Raw genomic sequence first — 19,310 nt, 5'->3', positions numbered from 1 at the left:
AATCATGGACCCATTTTGATCTTATCTTGGTATATGGTGTTAAGTGTGGGTCCATGCCTAATTTCTGCCATATTAATTTCCAGTTTTCCCAGAAGTTTTTGTCAAATAATGAATTCTTATCCCAAAAGTTGGGATTTTTGGGCTTGTCAAGCACTAGATTGCTATAATTTGACTATTTTGTCTTGTGAACCTAATTTATTCCCCTGATCAACTAATCTATTTCTTACTCGATACCAAATGGTTTTGGTGACTGCTGCTTTATAATATAGTTTTAGATCAGGTACAGCTAGGCCACCTTCATTTGATTTTTTTTTTTTTAAATTAAAATTCCCTTGAGATTTTGTTCTTACATATGAATTTTGTTATTTTTTCTAGATCATTAAAATATTTTCTTGGGAGTCTGATTGGTTTAGCACTAAATAAATAGATTAGTTTAGAGAGTACTGTCATCTTTATTATATTTGCTCGGCCTATCCAAGAGCACTTAATATTTTTCCAGTTATTTAAATCTGACTTTATTTGTGTGGAAAGTTTTTGTAATTTTGCTCATATAATTCCTGACTTTCCTTTGGTAGATAGATTCCCAAATATTTTATGCTATTGACAGTTATTTTGAATGGAATTTCTCTTTGTATCTCTTGCTTTTGGATTTTGTTGGTGATGTATAAAAATGCTGAGGATTTATGTGGATTTATTTTGTATCCTGCAACTTTGCTAAAGTTATGAATGATTTCTAATAGCTTTTTAGTAAAATCTCTGGGGTTCTCTTAAGTTTACCATCATATCATCTGTAAAGATAGTTTGGTTTCCTCATTACCTACTCTAATTCCTTTAATATCTCCTTCTTGACTCTTATTGCTGAGGCTAACATTTCTAATACAATATTGAATAATAATGATGATAGTGGGCAACCTTGTTTCTCTCCTGATCTTACTGGGAAAGGTTCCATAGACTGGACTTCTTAAGAGGTTTAGCCACCATAGGTAGGAGTGATAGAGGACAGTAACTTAGTGGATTTGGATGGATCAAATGTAGCTATATTTTGAGGGTGGGGTAGACATGGGCATTGTAGAGAATAGAAAAAAAGCCAGGAGATTGAAGAATCAAAGAGTCGGGGGTGTGTGTCAGGGGAGGCAATTTGATGGTGGCTGTGGAGTAGAATGGGATCACTTGTGTGCATGTTAGAAGGGTATGCCTTCGCAAGGAGAAAGGCTCTCCCTTCATGTGAGATAGGGGTGTGACGAGATAGTTGTAGAAGGTATTTGATTGATGCTATGAAGAGGAGGGGAGAAGAGAGAGCTCTTTGGACTGACCTGAGTTTTTTTCATTGAAAGAGACAGGGTCATTCCAGAAGGTCAGAAGATTAGGGTTGTGAAGGGTTTGAGAAAGGGGGAAAAGGTTTGCAAAAGCCTCTGATGAATTTGATACTAAAGCAGTTATGGAGGGGGTTAAAGGATTGCTTTGCTTCGGTGAGGGTTTTATTTAGTGTTAGATTAATTAAATTACTAAGGACATAATACATAACTGGACAAAACAATAAAGGGACATTTATTAAAGGAACACAAAACACCTAGGAATAATGAAAAAAAGTGGAAATGAAGGGTGAATCACTTTCAGACCTCAAACTTTGATATGATCCTATACTGTAAAGCCATAGTCATCAAAACCATATTAGTTTAAAAAACAAAACTAGAAAAGTAGACCCATGAAGAAGACAAAGAATCATAAATAATTGAACTTAATGTCTTATGAACCCCTAAACATAGGTTATCTAATATCTTATATTTTATGTTGTAATAAACTCAAAATGAATACAGAGACTGAATATTAAAAATCATACTTTGAAAAAAAAAGGAATCTGATAAATGTATTTATCTTTCATAGTTATGGATAGGGAATTAAAAAAAATTATTTGATTTTTGTGTTTGCATTCTCTCTTCCACCCCATCCTTTCCCCCATTGGGAAAGCAAGGCAAATTTCTTCATGGGTTATTCCCCCCCCAAAAAAAAGTATCAAAGTGTTGTCTATTATTACTCTTTTATCAGGAGATGGGTAGCATGTTCTATCTTGAATGCTCTGGAATTATGGTTAGTGATTGTGTTGATCAGAGTTCCTCAGTCTTTCAATGTTGTCTTTTTTATACAATAAGAAGTTGTATTGCTATTATTGTATAAATTGTTCTGGTTCTCCTTATTTGACATCAATTCATATAAGCCTTTACAGGTTTTTTTTTTTTTTTTTTTTTTTTTTTTTTTTTTCCCCTTTTAAACCATCTAGAGGTTCATTCTTACTCATGCCACGGATAGGAGTGATTATAAAGAAACAAGAAATTTTCCATTTTGTATGAACAACAAATCAGTGAACCAACATTAAGAACTTGTGCACCATTAATCTTTTTCACTAGTCCATGTGAAATGTGATGATGGTATGATTTAGGATTGAATAACAAAAGGGTTGGGGGATTAGAAATGTCGTGAAAAAAATTGATAAGACTTGGAAGATCATTGGAGATAAGCATAATGAGGAAAAGATAGTGTCAGTCATGGAGAATGAGGAGTGAAGAGTGATTCCTACATTGTGAATCTAGATTACGAGAAGAATAATGCTCCTTTTGGCAATGAAATTGGAAAGAACTATGGGTTTCTGGTAAAAGGTAATGATTTATTTTAGATATAATGAATTTGAGATACCTATAGGACATCTGGTTGTTTAGTAGGAACTCAGGAGAGAAAGATTAGAACTTGAATATATAGATCTGTTGAATTCAGAAGTAAGGGTACAAAGAAAAAACTTATATCTTTCTGACTGTATAGAAAGAATTTTTCAGCAGCATGTAACCAAGTAATGATCACCTAGCTTTTTCTGATTGACTTATTAGAAAGCGTCCTCTCTGTTTAGTATTTCTTTTACGTAACATTCAATGTTAAATTGTTCTTATGTTGTTGATATTTTTATATTTCATTTTGTTCTTGGGGACAGTAAAGATGAATGGAAGAAGTGATAGGAGCCAAAAAAGAAGAAAAGCAGAAAAAGTAGAAGATAGTGTGAAATGAAAATGATTAGCTTTTCCTGAAACAATCATTAGTGAACTCTTGTTCACTAAACCACGTAACCACATAAAATCTTTATATACTCTGGTATGATAGTGGAGAAGGAAAAAACCAGCAGCAAGATTGGAGAGAGGTAGAACAGTTCTGTAGATCTTAAAGAGCACCAAAATCTGTTTGTTGCTTGTTAGTTCTTCATGTTATTTCCATTGAGTGATTATTTAGTGATGATTTGAAAAGTGTATCTACAATCACTCATTTGAAAAAGACTGGGGCTTGAGAGGGAGGAAAAAATATTAGGTGCCTACTATGTATCAGGCATTGTTCTAAAAATGTATTATTTTATTGATCCTTACCAATATCTTGGGAGGTGTAGGTATTGCTATTATTATTATTATTATTATTATTATTATTATTATTACTATTTTTTTTTTTACAGTTGATGCAATTGAGCTGAACTGGTTAAATGACTTTTGAGTCATCCAGCTATTAAATGTTTGAGGCTAGATCTGAAGAGATCTTTCTGCCTCTAAGACTAGCATGCTATCCATTATATCACTTAGCTTCTCAAGATTTTTGTAGTTGCTATTGTTGTTCTAAACTAATATGCTGATACCAAAATCCATAATTGTTGACAATCATTAAGATGAACTAGGTATTACCATAAGATGAACCTAAGACATCCTACACATCTTCTCTCCCCTGCATTTTATTAGAGTAGATTTAGGCATAATTTTTCATTTAAATTTAAGATTTAGCATCTTTAATAATGGCTAGCAATTTATATGTTTGTGTGTTATATATAGCATCTCATTTGATTCTCATGAACTATAACCATGTGCTCTTATTCTTCCCATTATATATGTTACTTAGTGATTAAGTGTTTTGCACAGTCACATAAATAGTGTCTGAGGCACGATTCTTATTCAAGTATTCCTTTTGGGTCAGCACTCTTCTTTATGCAAAGAGTCCGTAAACTTTTCTAATCACATATACCATCAGTAAAAAAGGTTTGAACACACACCTCCAAAATACGTGTACATATAACTCTTTGTGTTATCTATCTAGTTATCTACTTGTTATATTCTGCACTGATTTTTTTTTAAATTATAAAATGTAAAATATGGATTAAAATTAAATAAATTGAAGGTGAAATAATCTATTATATGTTTTAAAAAATACCAATATAAAAAAACTCTTTTCTCTTGAGAAAATTGTGATTAAATAAGCTTTTATGTTTGAAAACTATATTATTGAGGAGATTGTTAATCTAATACTAATTATTCAGTTCATTTGGTTAGTGTAGTTAGCCAAAACAGGTGACTTAATTTTTTAATGATAGATATTCAGTATAATAATCAAGTCTTAGATTATAGTCAGTGAACATCAGAGATTTTCAGTAGAAATCGTGTTTGTATTTATGTTACTATTCACCATATGCAGGGGGGGGAAAAATAAGCAAAGTTCATGTCTCTGATTTTGTTAAATCCCATTTCTCCTTTTATGGGTCTGCTTAATGGATGGTATCGTACTTGAATTTTCTATTAATGTTTGAATATTTTGGTTTTGTTTTGTGTGGTGGTGAGAAGTAGCAAGTAGTGCATTAAAGGGGGAATTGGGAGGGAAGAGAGAAGGTAATATGTAATAAAAAATAGAAAAGTGGATTGGAATCAAGTTGTAAAGAATTGTAAATGCCAAGAAGGAATTAAATTTTGCTCCTATTTAGTCAACTTAGTATTTATTAAAGCTTAAGAAATATCTGGAAATAGGAAAAATACTGCTCTCAAAGAACTTAATTGTAAAGATGGGAAGGGGAAAGGAAACATTTAATAGGATGCTGAAAAGTAGGATCCAGGTACCTTGGGCTGGGAGGAAGGAAGAGCAGAAAGCATGGTCAAGGGAAGTATATTTGCAGCAGCTCAGCTTGGAGAGAAATGAGAATTAATGAGAATTCACTGTATTGAATAGAGGAGTGACATCAGATCAAAACAGTTGGATAATAGTTTTGATATATGGAGTAAAAGTGAAGAATCTAGAACATGTGAAATATAACTCAATGATTGAAAGGATGGTGGTGTTTTTCATAGAAATAGAAAGGTTGGGAAGAAGGGTAGGTTTTTGTGAAAGAATTAAGGAGTTCTGTGTTAGATTCCAACTCATTTGGTGCATATCACTCTATCCCACTTAAAATGAATGGGGGAAGTAGGACTTTCACCCCTGGGTAATGTTTTGGGTATACTGTAAAGTGATCTGTGTGCTGAAAGATGGATATTATGGAAGGGATAAATTTTATCCAGTGGCAAAATGAGATTTGTTTAGAATTGCATAGAGTGGTCAATGCACTTATAATTGAGGCAAGGTAAGGAGTTTGCATAGTAGTAGGAGGGAGTACAATGGGAAAGTCTGGACTATAATGAGTAAAGCTTAAATTATATGGATATGTTGGTTATATTTCCGCTCTCTGATTACTTGATCACATACCTCTTTGTGTCACATCAACAACTCTTTTAACTTTCTCTCTCTCCCTCCTTCCCTTTTCTTCCTCTTCTCTCCTCCCCCCCTACCACCTTCCTCATATACCATTTACTGCAGCAATTGAATTCACCTGCTCAATGTGTAATACTATCTTTCAGTGTTTAGTACTTAATGGGTTTAAGTGGCTTTTTGGAGCTACTGAAAGAACTACTAGAAGTGATTTCCATTCATTAACTGGATTCTTTAAGGAGGATTTATGGAAAAACAGGCTAAGAAAGAAAAGAAAGCTTATATTTTTATCAGTGAAGAGAAAATGAAACTAGATGCTTCAGAATGTTTAGACTCCTACCACTATCAACTATTTTAGAAGCGAGTAGTATTAGTTTCATTTGAGTCATTGTTACAAAGCAACTTAATTTCCAACTGTTGTATCATATTTTTCTCATTCTCAGGTATATTATACTCTAATGGACTCTAGTTATTTAAATTAGGTTAATTGAATTTTGATAATTTATGATTTTTGCTTTTTTATGTGAGAATTTAGTTTTAATTTTCATTGTCAAGTATGTTTTAAGATAACTGAGATTATTAGAAAAGAAAACAAGAAAAATGAGTATTGAAAGACTTTGACATATGAATAAATTTATATTATTTATTATTATCCCATAACTTTAAAGTTTATATAAACTAATATGTTTATTGTCCTTGTTCTTGTGATCCTTTTTGATGTGTGTGTCTGTGTGTGTATGTGTGTATGTTTTGTGAGTATCTATAAAATTATGTTTTTGTTTTGTCTAGAATTACATGGTTGTACTTTGAATACCGTTTTTTGGTTCCTCTTTCCCTTCTCTATTTTATATCTATATCTATATCTTTCAATTTATTTTAATTTTCTTATTTTACAATAATATTGCTTCATTTAGAGACCATAATTTGTCCATTCTCTCATCTTCAAACTTTTTTTTTTTTGGTTTGTTTATCTTTTTGGGGTGATGGAAGTCTATTTCAAATAGTATTCGTTGAAATATTTATGTACTTAGAGATACTTACAGATCGCTTTTTTTTTTTTCCTGTCAGTATTCTTATAATGTATTCCTATTTAGAGGGAATCAAAATGGATCAAAAGTGATAGAAGATTTTAACTCTAATCATATAATTCTATTATGTTCTCTAAGACAATTGGACCTGTTCATAACTCTGACAGCAGTATAATAGCATTATGGTTCCACAGTTGAGCCATTTGAGTTTTAATTGCTTTTTTACTTTCTTAATAATAATAGGTGTCAAATATTAAGAATTGGCTTAATCTGTGAGATTTTGAATATTCCCTGAAGTTCTTTGTCTGATTTGTTAACATTATAAGTTTATCTTTTAGTTTGTGTAAACTTTCCCCCACTTATCTAGTTCATTATCTGCCCATTTTCTAGTGTCTTCATGTAATATTTAGAAATAAGTTTTCTATTAAAGATAGCTTGCCAAATGTTATAGATTTTCCTGATGAGAAATGAATTTACTTGGCTATATCTTTGTTACAATTATTATTTTTAGATAACCCCACAAAGGAACCAAGGATAAAGTGATTACACAATAAACTGTAAATTTTTTGGCAAAGGAGTGTGCTTATTAACTAAGGTTTACCATACCTACTATATATAGATTGCCAGTTAGCTAAGAATTCAGTTTATAAAATACTGAACATAACTTAGTCTGTTCTTGATGATTGAGAAGATAATTTGAGATTTTGTTGTGGGTTAGAAGTAGGAGTTTGAATAGGAAAGACCAAAAGAAAGATGATGAGAGTCTTTATTTGTTGTAGTGTCTTTTTTTTTTTTTTCCTGTTATATTATCACATTTTTTAAAGTACATATAATTCATGGCTTATCATTACTGTGGCTTCTAAAGGATCTTTTTGTAGAATACTTGAAAAAAATTTTAACAATGAAACTAAAAAATGCTCATTTCTTAAGGTTTAAAATAAGCTATTTGTAATCTAAAGATTACAAAGTACATTGTTCTTATATTGGAAAATTATTAGGGAAAGTGAAGTTGTATATTTTTGACTGCCATAAATAAGTATAACTTCCAATAATAACCCTTGTCAGAAATGAAATGGAGAGAATAATTTAAAATTAGACATGATCTTAAATGTGTGGGTCCACATACAAATGTACATAGTATTATTTGCATGTCAGAAGATTCCAGAAAGGTCAGTATACAGAATTCAGGAAGAATTTACCAGAAAGGCTTTAATCTAATTTAAAGCAGGACATGTGGGTTAGCTAGATGGCACAATCAGACATGATGAAACAACAAAGAAGGTGCTGCAGTGGAAGAGCATTGGGTTTGGAGTCAGGAAAACTTCATTGGCTTCAGACACTCATCAGCTTATAACCTTGGATTGAGCAAGTCACTTACCCCTATTTGCCTCAGTTCTTCGTCTGTAAAGTGAGGTGGAGAAGGAAACAGTAAATCAATCAGTGTATTTGCCAACCCTAAAAGGGGGTTGTGAAGAGTCAGACATGACTGAAATGGCCAAGAACAAAAATGATATTTATATGGTTACAAGTAAATTTAATTTCCAAATTATGCTATGCAATAGTACACAATTTACTGTGTGTGTCTGTGCGTGCGTGCAACTCTTGTATTGTAGATATTGTAGATGTCTGATTTAGGCTCAGAATTAAACAAAGAGAGGCAAGAATTGTCTTTAGAGATACAATATTAAACTTGCCACGAACACTTAATGCACATTTTATTTAGGCAGTATTCTTGTTGACCATTGAGAAGTATGACTTTGAGTCATGTAACAATAGCTTCTCTGAAGAAATTAAGTTGAACATCACTAGATGGTAATGATTCATTTTGAGTTTGTATAGAATGCATAAGGAAATCTGAATAAAAAATAAAGGATTTCACTTAGGAGATAAAATGGTTTGAAAAAGATGATAGGTTTTTCAGAAGAGGAAAACAAAGGATTTAACTGTTGAATGAGTTCTCATAGTGACATAGTGATGTTAAAAAGAATATCCAACATAGTGGGTGAACTTCTTGTGACACATTTGTAGAGGATGTGAATAAGAGTAATTATTTTAAGACTGTTATTTTCTGCTTTAGAAAACTATTTTTTCTCCTTGTAATTCTTCCCCCCTCTTCAATTCCCAGACTGAGGATAAGAAGGGAACCTGACTTGTTGAAAACAGCTTTGCATTACATAACTCTGATAAACTCCTAATATTTATAAGCTTTCTCAAATAGATAAATGTTCAGTGGATATGAATAAACAGTTCTTTAAAAACAAACAATCATAGGCTTTTACAATTATATGAAAGATTGTTTGAAATCACTAGTAAGAGAAATGCAAATCAAAACAACTGATGTTGCACTCATTCCCCAAAAGACTGATATGATGAGAATAGACTTGTTCTGGCCATTCTGGGAAGCAGTTTAAAGTTAAAAAAATAAAATATCCATATCCTATTTCCCAGAGATCTTCTTGAAAGACACATGAACATAGCCAACAAAATTCAGATTGATTCAACATGCATTGCATCATTTTATTGTGGAAGCAAAGAAGTGGGAAAAAAAATAGCTCATTGATTGGAATATTCCTTCCTCCCCCCTAGGAAGGCCAGTTTGAACTCAGGTCCTCTTGACTTCAATACTAGTACTCCTCACCTTAGCTGCCCCTGGAGTAATGTTTAAATTTAATTGTGGTAAATTATTGTAATGGAATATTATTGTACTGTGAGATATGATGAATATGAAGAATCTAGAGAAATATTGGAAGACTAAGTCATTCAGAATGAAGCCATACATAGAGTATTAATTATAATGTAAATACAGAAACAACGACAAATGAAATGGAATGTTGTTGCCTTTTAATTATAATGTCTAATGTCTATAATGTTCTACTTAGAGACAAAGAGTACACCTCCCTCCCTTCTTTGCAGAGCTGGGAATTATGGATGTGTAACATTGCTTATATTTTCAAACATAGTAGATAGATTGACTTAGTTTTGTTTGAAGTTTTTCCCCCTACTCTATTTATTTTTGTTAGAAAGGACTGTTGATTGTATTTGGGAGAAGGGGGAATGTATAAAGTGAAGTAAAAACAAAATTAGTTAAGTAAAAATAATTTTTTTGTAAAAGACATTATGTAGTTCTTGGTTATGTTACTGGTCATTGTTGAGCTCTTAGTATGTTATGTAGTTTAAAGTTCTGAACCATTACATATATTACCTATACATCTAATGTTAGCCAAAGATATTACTGATTTATTGTATACTAGCATTTCTTTTGCATGCTCTTAGCACTTTTCCCAAGTTATTTTTCCTCTGTGAAGAAAAGAAAAAAAATTAAGGTCTTTTAAGATATTTTTGCCTTTTATCTTCTTTTATCTTTATGGGATAGAATAACAATTTCTTTTTTATTCTTTATTGTTGATGCTATTTGTTTTATTAATGTCATTATTTCATATTTCCAGTCACTCTTGAAATAACTCCTGTTGTAATCTCAGAATAAAGTCTTATCAATAAAGCAAAAACATGGTCAAATTACTAAGCTTTTATAATGTATCTCTTATGTTACAAGTACTGTGTAAAGTGCAGGATATACCAAAAAAAAAAAGGCAGAAGACCAGTTCTTGTTCTTATAATGGAACTCAGTCTTGTGGGGCAGACAAAATGCAAACAACTGTCTATAAAAAAAGCTATATTACAGGAGCACAGGAATGAAATATGACAGTGCATATAACACTGCTAATCCCCCTACCTTTCTAAAAATTTATCTTTTAAAAAAATAATTTTTTACTTTGAATTTAAATATTACAAAAAGCATTTCTATATAGATAGCATACCCAGAAGAGACTGTGAGTCTTCATTTCATACAGCTTGCTTTTCTTTTCTCAGTACATTCTATACATTACTTTGGAAATTGTCCTGCTTCCTTCTGAACTGTGAATTTTGAAGTGTTTCATTGGCACTCATTGTTTTCTTATTACTATTGTTAATCCTCCTGTACAGCCTCAATATTCTTTCCATCTCTTCCCCCTAAGTTAAAAAGTTCTTTTTAGTTGTATACGTCTTTCTTTTGCCTTTTATAATATTGTATAAGATCTCATCTTTTTCTTTTTTCTTTTTTTAGTAGAAGCTGCCAGGCCTTGTATAATCTTGACTTGTCATTCCTTGAAATGCTTCTTTCTGAAAATCTGCAAGTTTTTTTTTCCTTTATGAACATTTATACATCTATCTCTGGCATTCATAGAACTTTGTTTTTGGGGTTCCTTTCAGGAAATATTTTTGGGAATCTATATTAGTGAGGGCAGTTTTCATTTTATAATTTCTTGAAACAGTGTGCAAGCTTCCCCACCATCTCCCAAATAATTGCTTTGTGGTAGCCCAGTGATTTTGATCTCTTTGACTTCCAGACCAGTTATTATTGTGTTAAGTAACTTAATTTTATTTTCTATTTTAAATATGTTTTGATTCCAGTATTTCTTTGTGTCTCATGTAATCACAGGGTAATTAGGTGACATGGTGGGTTCCAAATCTGGATTAATAGGAAGACTTGTTTTCCTGGGTTCAAATTTGCCTTCAGACTGTAGCTGTATGACCATGGGCAAGTCACTTAACCTCTCTCTGTTTTGATTTCCTCATTTCTAAAACGGAGTAATAATAGTATCTACCTCCCTGGCTTGGTAAGGATCAAATGAGATAAATTTGTTAAGCTCATTGTAAATGTTAAAGTGCTATTTAAATTATTTAATATTTGTATTTTCTCAGAATTTTATATCTTGCATCATTTCTTCTAGCTATTCATGGAGTCCTTATTATTAAGAAGTTGGGCTTTTGAATAGTTATCTAAAAATAACGTGTATCTAGCAGCTGTTGGGTTAGAGTGTTTCTTTCTCTCTCTGTCTTGCTGAGGCATTTGGTGTTAAGTGACTTGCCTAGGGTCACACAGTTAGGAAGTGTTAAGTGTCTGAGACAAGATTTGAACTTAGGTCCTCCTGATTTCAGAGCTAGTGCTCTATCCACTGCATGGTACATAGCTGCCCCTTAGGTTTTCGTTTTAAAATATTACTGTGCTTTATCATAAATACCTTTCTCTAAAAAGCAAGCATCATCCTAAAGCCAGAGAAACATTTTCTTTCATTGTATTTTTAAATGTCCGTAATCTTCAGCTTAAAGAATGAACATAATTTGAAACTGTATTAGAATCAGACCAGATAATATGCAGTCTGCATAAGGAATCCTTGTTAACTGATTAATGTTTACTACATAGTATCAGAGTATCAGACTTTCTAAAGTCTGATCTAGTTAATCCATCATTTTTCTTTATTGACATATACCAGGAATTTGAAAATTAATAATTTCCAGTCCCCAGTAGTTCTTGAGAATCTGTCCTAGGACTCAGCCCAGTTTATTTGTAACTGAATGTGTCTAGACTAACTCACTTAGCCTATCATATCTACTGTTATCAGACTATGCATCATCAGCTTCATGTATCATCTCTAGCCATTCTACCTAGACCTGTCATTTTTTGCCTGTTGCTCTATGTGTACCATTTCCTTCCACCACCTAAACCACCACAGAATAAAACACCAGTCCTTAAAAACACACAACTTCTCTGTGTGTTCTCTTTCCCCATTAGAATGTAAACTTGTATACAGGGACTGATTTTTTTTTTTTTTGTTATAATATTTTTATCCTATGTATGAAGCACTGTGCACAGCATGTAAATGCTTAATAAATGTTTATTCGTTGATTCATTCATTTATTCACTTTTGCTCCCATTATTAATAGCATCTTCAGCCTACAGTTATCTTTAATTCAGTAATCAAATCTGTAAATCCATTGAACTAAGTATATAAATTGTAGCACATTGCATTATACCGAAATAGACAGTTAAATGAGGATACCATTGTCTATGTAATCCAGCAGCTGCTTAATAAAAGTTCTGTTTTTAAGTAAATATTTAAAAAACCAACTTCCTAATAATAAAATCAAAATCAGATTGCTTAATTACAGTCCACAAAAAGCATTTAAAGAGCTTTTATTTATATTGCATATTCAATATATAACTGCATTATATTTTTATAAGATAAACTGATTCACATTTTTATTACCAATTATAATTATGTTTCACTAACATTCAATTAAGACCACTTTTATAGAAGTGTTTCAAAATTTTTGTTGAATGTAGTTTACTAATTATATCCCTTAATACAGAAGTAGATAGTGAGTGGTACTTTTCATTTAACTGTCTTACTTCAGCATATTGCAATATGTTACAGTTTATATATGCCTAGTTCAGTGACGTTACAGATTTTGTTAAGTGGCTTAAAAAGATAATTGCATGTTTATAGATAACAAGCAAGTAACCATTATTAATTTGTATGTTAAATGTGAGTACAATTCTAATTTTTTCCCCTTATGTCCCAAAGAATCGCCATGTGCACCACTTACTTTGGAGCTATATGGCTTTATGGGATTGAAACTTCTAAGCTTTTAATTCTCAAATATGAACTTGATGCTATACATTCTTTTTTTAGTCCTATTATTTCTCCCTTCATATGCCTTTTAAAACCAGTGTATCAGTTTTTTATACATGACCACTTTAACGGAACAAATTTTTACATCTATAGTTCATTATTTCATGCCAGATCATTTGGTTGTACTGTATCTCTAGAATTCTATAATTTTTTATGGCCTTACCTCCTCATGTTATTTGAACTAATGATGGACACAGCCATGTTGTAGAAGGCACACAAGACTTGGAGATAGATTAATTTACTCTCTTTTCTTTCCAATTTACTTAAAATGAGATGACTGAAGTAATAACCTCTAAATTTTTTTACCTTAAGAAATGAGGCTTAATATATAGGAAATCCCTAGGATATTTTCTGAGAAACATTCTGGAGCAACAAGATAATCAAGAGTGATCATTGTCATTATAAGAAATGTTAACCTTTAATTTTTCAGAAGATTAGAAATTCCCAGGAGGTTTTTCAGTTGCAGGAAATGAATTGTACCAAATTAAGGGGTGAAGGGATACCAAATTAGAGCCATAAGTAGTATGGTTTACTTGGTTTTACTTTTGAATTTTCATCTAATTTAAATTAAGTAACAAATTGCCAATTGATTTTATTTTTAATATTTCTTTTTAATCTGCTTAGAAACTGAACAAGGCAAGGATGTTTTGCTTATGGCGTATAGCAGTCTTGTTTGGCAAATTCTGATTAGTCCTGGACTTAACTGATGGCTATTTAGTTCAGGAGAATAGAGCCTAGAATTAGTCTTCTACTTTGTTAACTCTTGCTCTTTTCTAACATTAACAACAAATTAAAAATATCTAATTATTCTTTTTAGAAATCTCTGATTATTTCTTGCAACTCTGGATTTCTTATAATAATTTGTTTAATCAGGATACTTGAGATTAAATACAAAACAGATGTATAGTAGTATAAATAAATTGCATGACTCTTAGACATTTGTCTGGAAAGTGTATTTACATGGCTATTTCATAGATTGATGATGTGCTGACTAGAAAGAAGCTCATAAAGTGAGACATCACCAGGGAAGACGATTTATCTCTGTTACTATTTGCCAGTATATTATAGTTTTCCATTTGTAGCATGATAGTATTAATTGGTACTAAAGCTTTGGCCTGTTTTTCAGGTTTTTCAAAACCTCGTGCTTGCATGTGTATATGTGTGTATTTGTATAGGTGTATTTCATATCTAAACTATCCACTGATAGCTGAACTCAGAGTCAGAAAGACCTAAATTTAGATACCTATTAAGTTTCTTGATCTTTAGCAAATTATTTAACCTCTCTGAGCCTCAGTTTCTCATCTGTAATATGGGGATAATAAAATTATGAGCATAAAGTGGGATAATAGATGCCAAGTGCTTTACAAACTGTAAAGCTCTAGTTAGCTATTATTGGTACCATAGGAAACCTAACAAAAATCTTTTTTATTTCAACCTAGGCAGTCCTCATATGATATATACATTTTTTATCTTAGAATCTAGGATAGTGCTTCCTTTATACTTGATAGGCACTGAATAAATGTGAGTTGAAAAGAAGTATTTGTGAATTGCTGCTCAGGAACCTCTGTTCATGAAATTAACCTCCCCACTCCATTTTCATCCATTTTCATTGTAGCTTCAGACTGTTTTCTGCTTCTCCTTTATTCCTTCTCACCTGCCAGGATAGGATGATTTTTGTGTGGGAAGAGAAGAGCAGAGCATAGTGCTCAAAACTGTTCTCACCCCCTTTCCTCCCATTCTTTTCTACTATTGCCACTTATGTAGTGTTTCTCAGGAAAAAAAATCTTAGAAAAATTTTCATTATAGATTAGCTTTTGTTGGACTTGCATCTGAAATGTAGGTGAGAATCTTATTTGATTGTTTTGTATAACTTGGTTTTTTTTTCTCCCACTAAGTAAAACCTCAACAGCAACCAAAAAACCCAAATTATGTGGTTATGAAGAAAAAATTTGTTGTTGCATTTTACATTTCGAACTATCTTTCTCCCCACTCTGCACCAGAGAAGCCCACCATTCGACATAAATACTTGTGTGTATGTAAGTGTGCATCTGTTTATCACCTCTTTCTCTGGAGGTAGATGACATCTTCTTTCATGGGTCTTTTATAGTTGATTTGAATATTTATAATAATACTCTTAAAAACTTCATTCACAATTGCTTTACAAACTATTGCTTTTACTGTATACAGTAAATCTGCTCATTTCATTCTTTGCTTCATGCAAGTCTTTGCATGTTTTTTAAAAATCAACTTCACTTTTTCTTACAGCACATAATATTTCATCATAAATCATATGCTATGGCTTGCTTAGCTTTTATCCAATTGATGCACCTCACCTCAATTTCCAGTTCTTTGCCACCCTAAAGAGAGCTGCCATAAATATTCTAGAATATGGAAGCTCTTTTCCTCTTTCCCTGATAAGCTTGGGAAACACATCTACTAAAGCAATACTGTTGGGTCAAAGGATGTACACAGTTTTATAAGTCTTTTGGGCATAATTCCAATTTGCTTTTCAAAATGGTTAGATAAGTTCATAGTTCCATCAAGTATATGTTTTTTTTTTCTTTTCTTTTTTCTTTCTTTCTTTCTTTCTTTTTTTTTTTTTTTTTTTTTAAATTTAATAGCCTTTTATTTACAGGTTATATGCATGGGTAACTTTACAGCATTAACAATTGCCAAACCTCTTGTTCCAATTTTTCACCTCTTACCCCCTACCCCCTCCCCTAGATGGCAGGATGACCAGTAGATGTTAAATACATTAAAATATAAATTAGATACACAATAAGTATACATGACCAAAACGTTATTTTGCTGTACAAAAAGACTCAGACTCTGAAATATTGTACAATTAGCTTGTGAAGGAAATCAAAAATGCAGGTGGGCATAAATATAGGGATTGGGAATTCAATGTAATGGTTCTTAGTCATCTCCCAGAGTTCTTTCTCTGGGCGTAGCTGGTTCAGTTCATTACTGCTCCATTGGAAATGATTTGGTTGATCTTGTTGCTGAGGATGGCCAGGTCCATCAGAACTGGTCATCATATAGTATTGTTGTTGAAGTATATAATGATCTCCTGGTCCTGCTCGTTTCACTCAGCATCAGTTCGTGTAAGTCTCTCCAGGCCTTTTTGAAATCATCCTGTTGGTCATTTCTTACAGAACAGTAATATTCCATAATATTCATATACCACAATTTATTCAGCCATTCTCCAACTGATGGACATCCATTCAGTTTCCAGTTTCTAGCCACTACAAACAGGGCTGCCACAAACATTCGTGCACATACAGGTCCCTTTCCCTTCTTTATAATCTCATTGGGATATAAGCCCAGTAGTAACACTCCTGGATCAAAGGGTATGGACAGTTTGATAACTTTTTGAGCACAAGTATATGTTTTTAAAATTGTTACAAAAGAGTTATGTATTTGCTTCAGAGACAGTGATAGGGGAATAAGCCAGGAATAGATAAAATCATGATTAGAAACAATAAATGGTACCTGCTGGGGAGAGGAACTAGCTCTTAGAGTTTAATAGGCAAAGGGGTAGTGTGGTGTAGCCTAAGAAGTTAATTAAGTTTGAAATGTCACTTGAAGTTTATATCATTGTCAAGTTTAGTCTCAAATGCCTTAGAATTCCATCTTTTGTCTTGTAGGAATATTTTTTCCCACATTATGGTTGAGTTTTAAATTCTCTGATCACATTATTGTGCTGTTCTCTTGTACCAGGACTAGTGCAATAGCATCTTAATTAATCTTTATCTCTTGTAATCTGTCCTGCACACTGCCATAAGGTTAAGGGTTCTCAAAGATTATTTTGATGCTTTGATTCCCTTCTTTAGAAATAATTTCCTACCAAATAACACTTAAATATAATAGTGTAACATTCTAAGACATGGTCCAAACCTGTCTTTACAACTTTAACTTTCATTATTCTCCTTTTAAAATTTTCTGTTTCAGACAGATGGTTTACATGTTCTTCACTTTCCTACACTTGCCTGGGCTTCAACTCTTACTTTACCTACCCATGTGTTATCCATTCATTACATCTTCTTTGACAACAGCTTTCTCCAGCCATCTCAGCTAGGCAACCTGTATTTAAATATTTAAATGAATGCCTGAACTATATTTTTGTCTATTAATAATCTCTGCCTGGTGAAATTTTTTAAACTATTGTATTGTTAATGTCTTTGTGAGTTTATATTTTGTTTTTCCAGATGGATTATCATTTAGTTGTGATTAACTTTTGGCCTATTTATACTTTTTTATTTCACACAGCATCTTTATACATAGGGCTTAATGAAGTTTTTATTGGTTAATTCCTTAAATTGCTTTTACAGTGCAACATTACCTCTTTCCATAAAAGTTCTGCAATTTTGGGGGTGAATTAAACCAATAAAGGAATCCTTTAAAGAAATTCTATAGTTGAATTCATCTGTAAAACAAGTTATTTTATGGCATGGATACTCATTCTTTGAGTAATTTGTTTGGGATATTTAAACTTTCTTATAATAAGTAAAGTGTCACATTATGCCAAGCTAAAATGTTAGCACAGCTAGCTATCTTAACTAGTTTACTAGTTAACAGATTCTTGAAAATTATAACTGAGATTTTCCCAAAAGTATAATGGGTATATATCAGCCAAGTTGTGTCTTTATGTCTATCGCATTTACAATATTTTCACAAGTTATTTATAGATAATAATCAAGATTATAAATTGAGTTTTTACATCTTTGAGTCAGAATAAAATATAGAGACAAAGTTTTATATTATACTTCTATACAAATTTAATTTGAAAAATAATTTCTTTTTAGGGACCAGTTACTCTCCACAAGAAAATTCACATAACCACAGTGCTCTTCATAGTTCAAATTCACATTCTTCTAATCCAAGCAATAATCCAAATCCAAGCAAAACTTCAGACACAGTAAGTATACAGTGTTACCTAGTTATAAATTATCCTTTAATCTGAATTCTTTACTCTTAAAGTAAAGAATTTTTGTTTAATAACTTGTTCATTATTAAATTAGGTTTAGCTTGTGTACCATATTGATTGCTAATTCCCTCTTCTAGCAAACAAAGATGTTTCACTGTTGAACTTTAGGGGAGTGGATAATGTTTCAGTATTCTAGGAGCATTATAACCAAAAGTGTAATTTACATATATATAAAATACATATTACTATATCTATCTTGAGCTTTGATGAAAGCCTTTGCAATCAATTTGGTGAGTGATTTGAGATCCTTGAAATTATCTGTGTAGCTAATAAACTTATTCTTCAATTATTTTGATAGTTCATTCTAATATTTTACTTCAATAAGTATGCAACTCAAGTGTAATGGGCTGAGGCTTGAGTTGATGCACTGAGGTCCCAAGCACATGAGGCTAAATAGTAATTGGGCTATACTCTATTAATATACATACTTGGATAAAGAATGGCCCCTGCCCACTCTCTGTGCAAGTCCTGATGTGTTGTATAAGAAATGACAATTTTGGTGGGTGGAGGCAGAGAGAGACAGGAAGAGAAGCTGGGGGAGATTGGGCCTGGGTTTTATACTCCTAGCTGCTGGTTATGTGGCTGCTGGTCTAGCTAGCTTCTTGATTCAGCTACACACATTGCTATTGCCCATCTCTTCCACCTCCGATCTTTCTTCACTGAGAATAAAGACTGACGATTTTCCCCTAACCTGAATTCCTGACTCCGGCTGATTTTAAATTACGCGGTCTTCACACTCAAGTTCCACTTCCTTCCAACTTCTCAGGATTTTATTTTGAAAAAAAGTTTAGGACAACAAATTAACTGTTCAATATAGTCATTTTTGAATACCAGCAGGATTTTAAGGAATAACCATAAATCAAAATTTCCCTGAAAGTCTAAAAAGAAGATAATCTAAATCCTAAATTTTTTTTTTTTTTTTTTTTTTTTTTAACGTACGTACAAACTTTAAAATAACCAATGCTCTTTCTTTATCAGTTTTGGAAATATGTAGAAGGAATTTATATAGAAATGAATTGTGTTTGAATTAATTTCTGTATAATGATTATTTTGTTTCACCTGAGAATATATACCTAGCTTCAGAAATTGTGACTTTTTTCTCTATTAAATGGGAGAAAAAAAGGTGAGGTTATAAAAAAAAAATCTTCTTATTCTGTTTTTTGATTGTTGCAAAAGGTTAGAGGCAAGAGGTTGGAGAAGCTGTAATACCGTTTTACTTGTCAAGTGGGCCAGAGGCTTTGATAAACC

General features: G+C 32.1%; 1 protein-coding gene across 5 annotated transcripts in view; it reads left to right on the top strand.

The window, feature by feature from the left end:
* The window catches only part of WAC (WW domain containing adaptor with coiled-coil), a 114,901-nt gene that overhangs the window by 40,871 nt on the left and 54,720 nt on the right, over positions 1 to 19,310 (top strand). For all 5 annotated transcript variants that reach the window (XR_004229776.1, XR_004229775.1, XR_004229774.1 and 2 more), the window contains exon 4: positions 17,881 to 17,993. Coding sequence is in view for 2 of the 5 variants with exons in the window: in XM_031939796.1 (XP_031795656.1) it covers positions 17,881 to 17,993 (113 nt within the window). In the remaining 3 variants the exon portion in view is untranslated. The remainder of the gene's footprint in view (positions 1 to 17,880; positions 17,994 to 19,310) is intronic.

The sequence above is a fragment of the Sarcophilus harrisii genome, chromosome 5 (assembly GCF_902635505.1).
Source record: "Sarcophilus harrisii chromosome 5, mSarHar1.11, whole genome shotgun sequence".
In the NCBI taxonomy this organism is placed as follows: Eukaryota; Metazoa; Chordata; class Mammalia; order Dasyuromorphia; family Dasyuridae; genus Sarcophilus; species Sarcophilus harrisii.
Note: the sequence above shows the minus strand (reverse complement) of the source record. Positions and strands in the feature narration are given on the sequence as shown.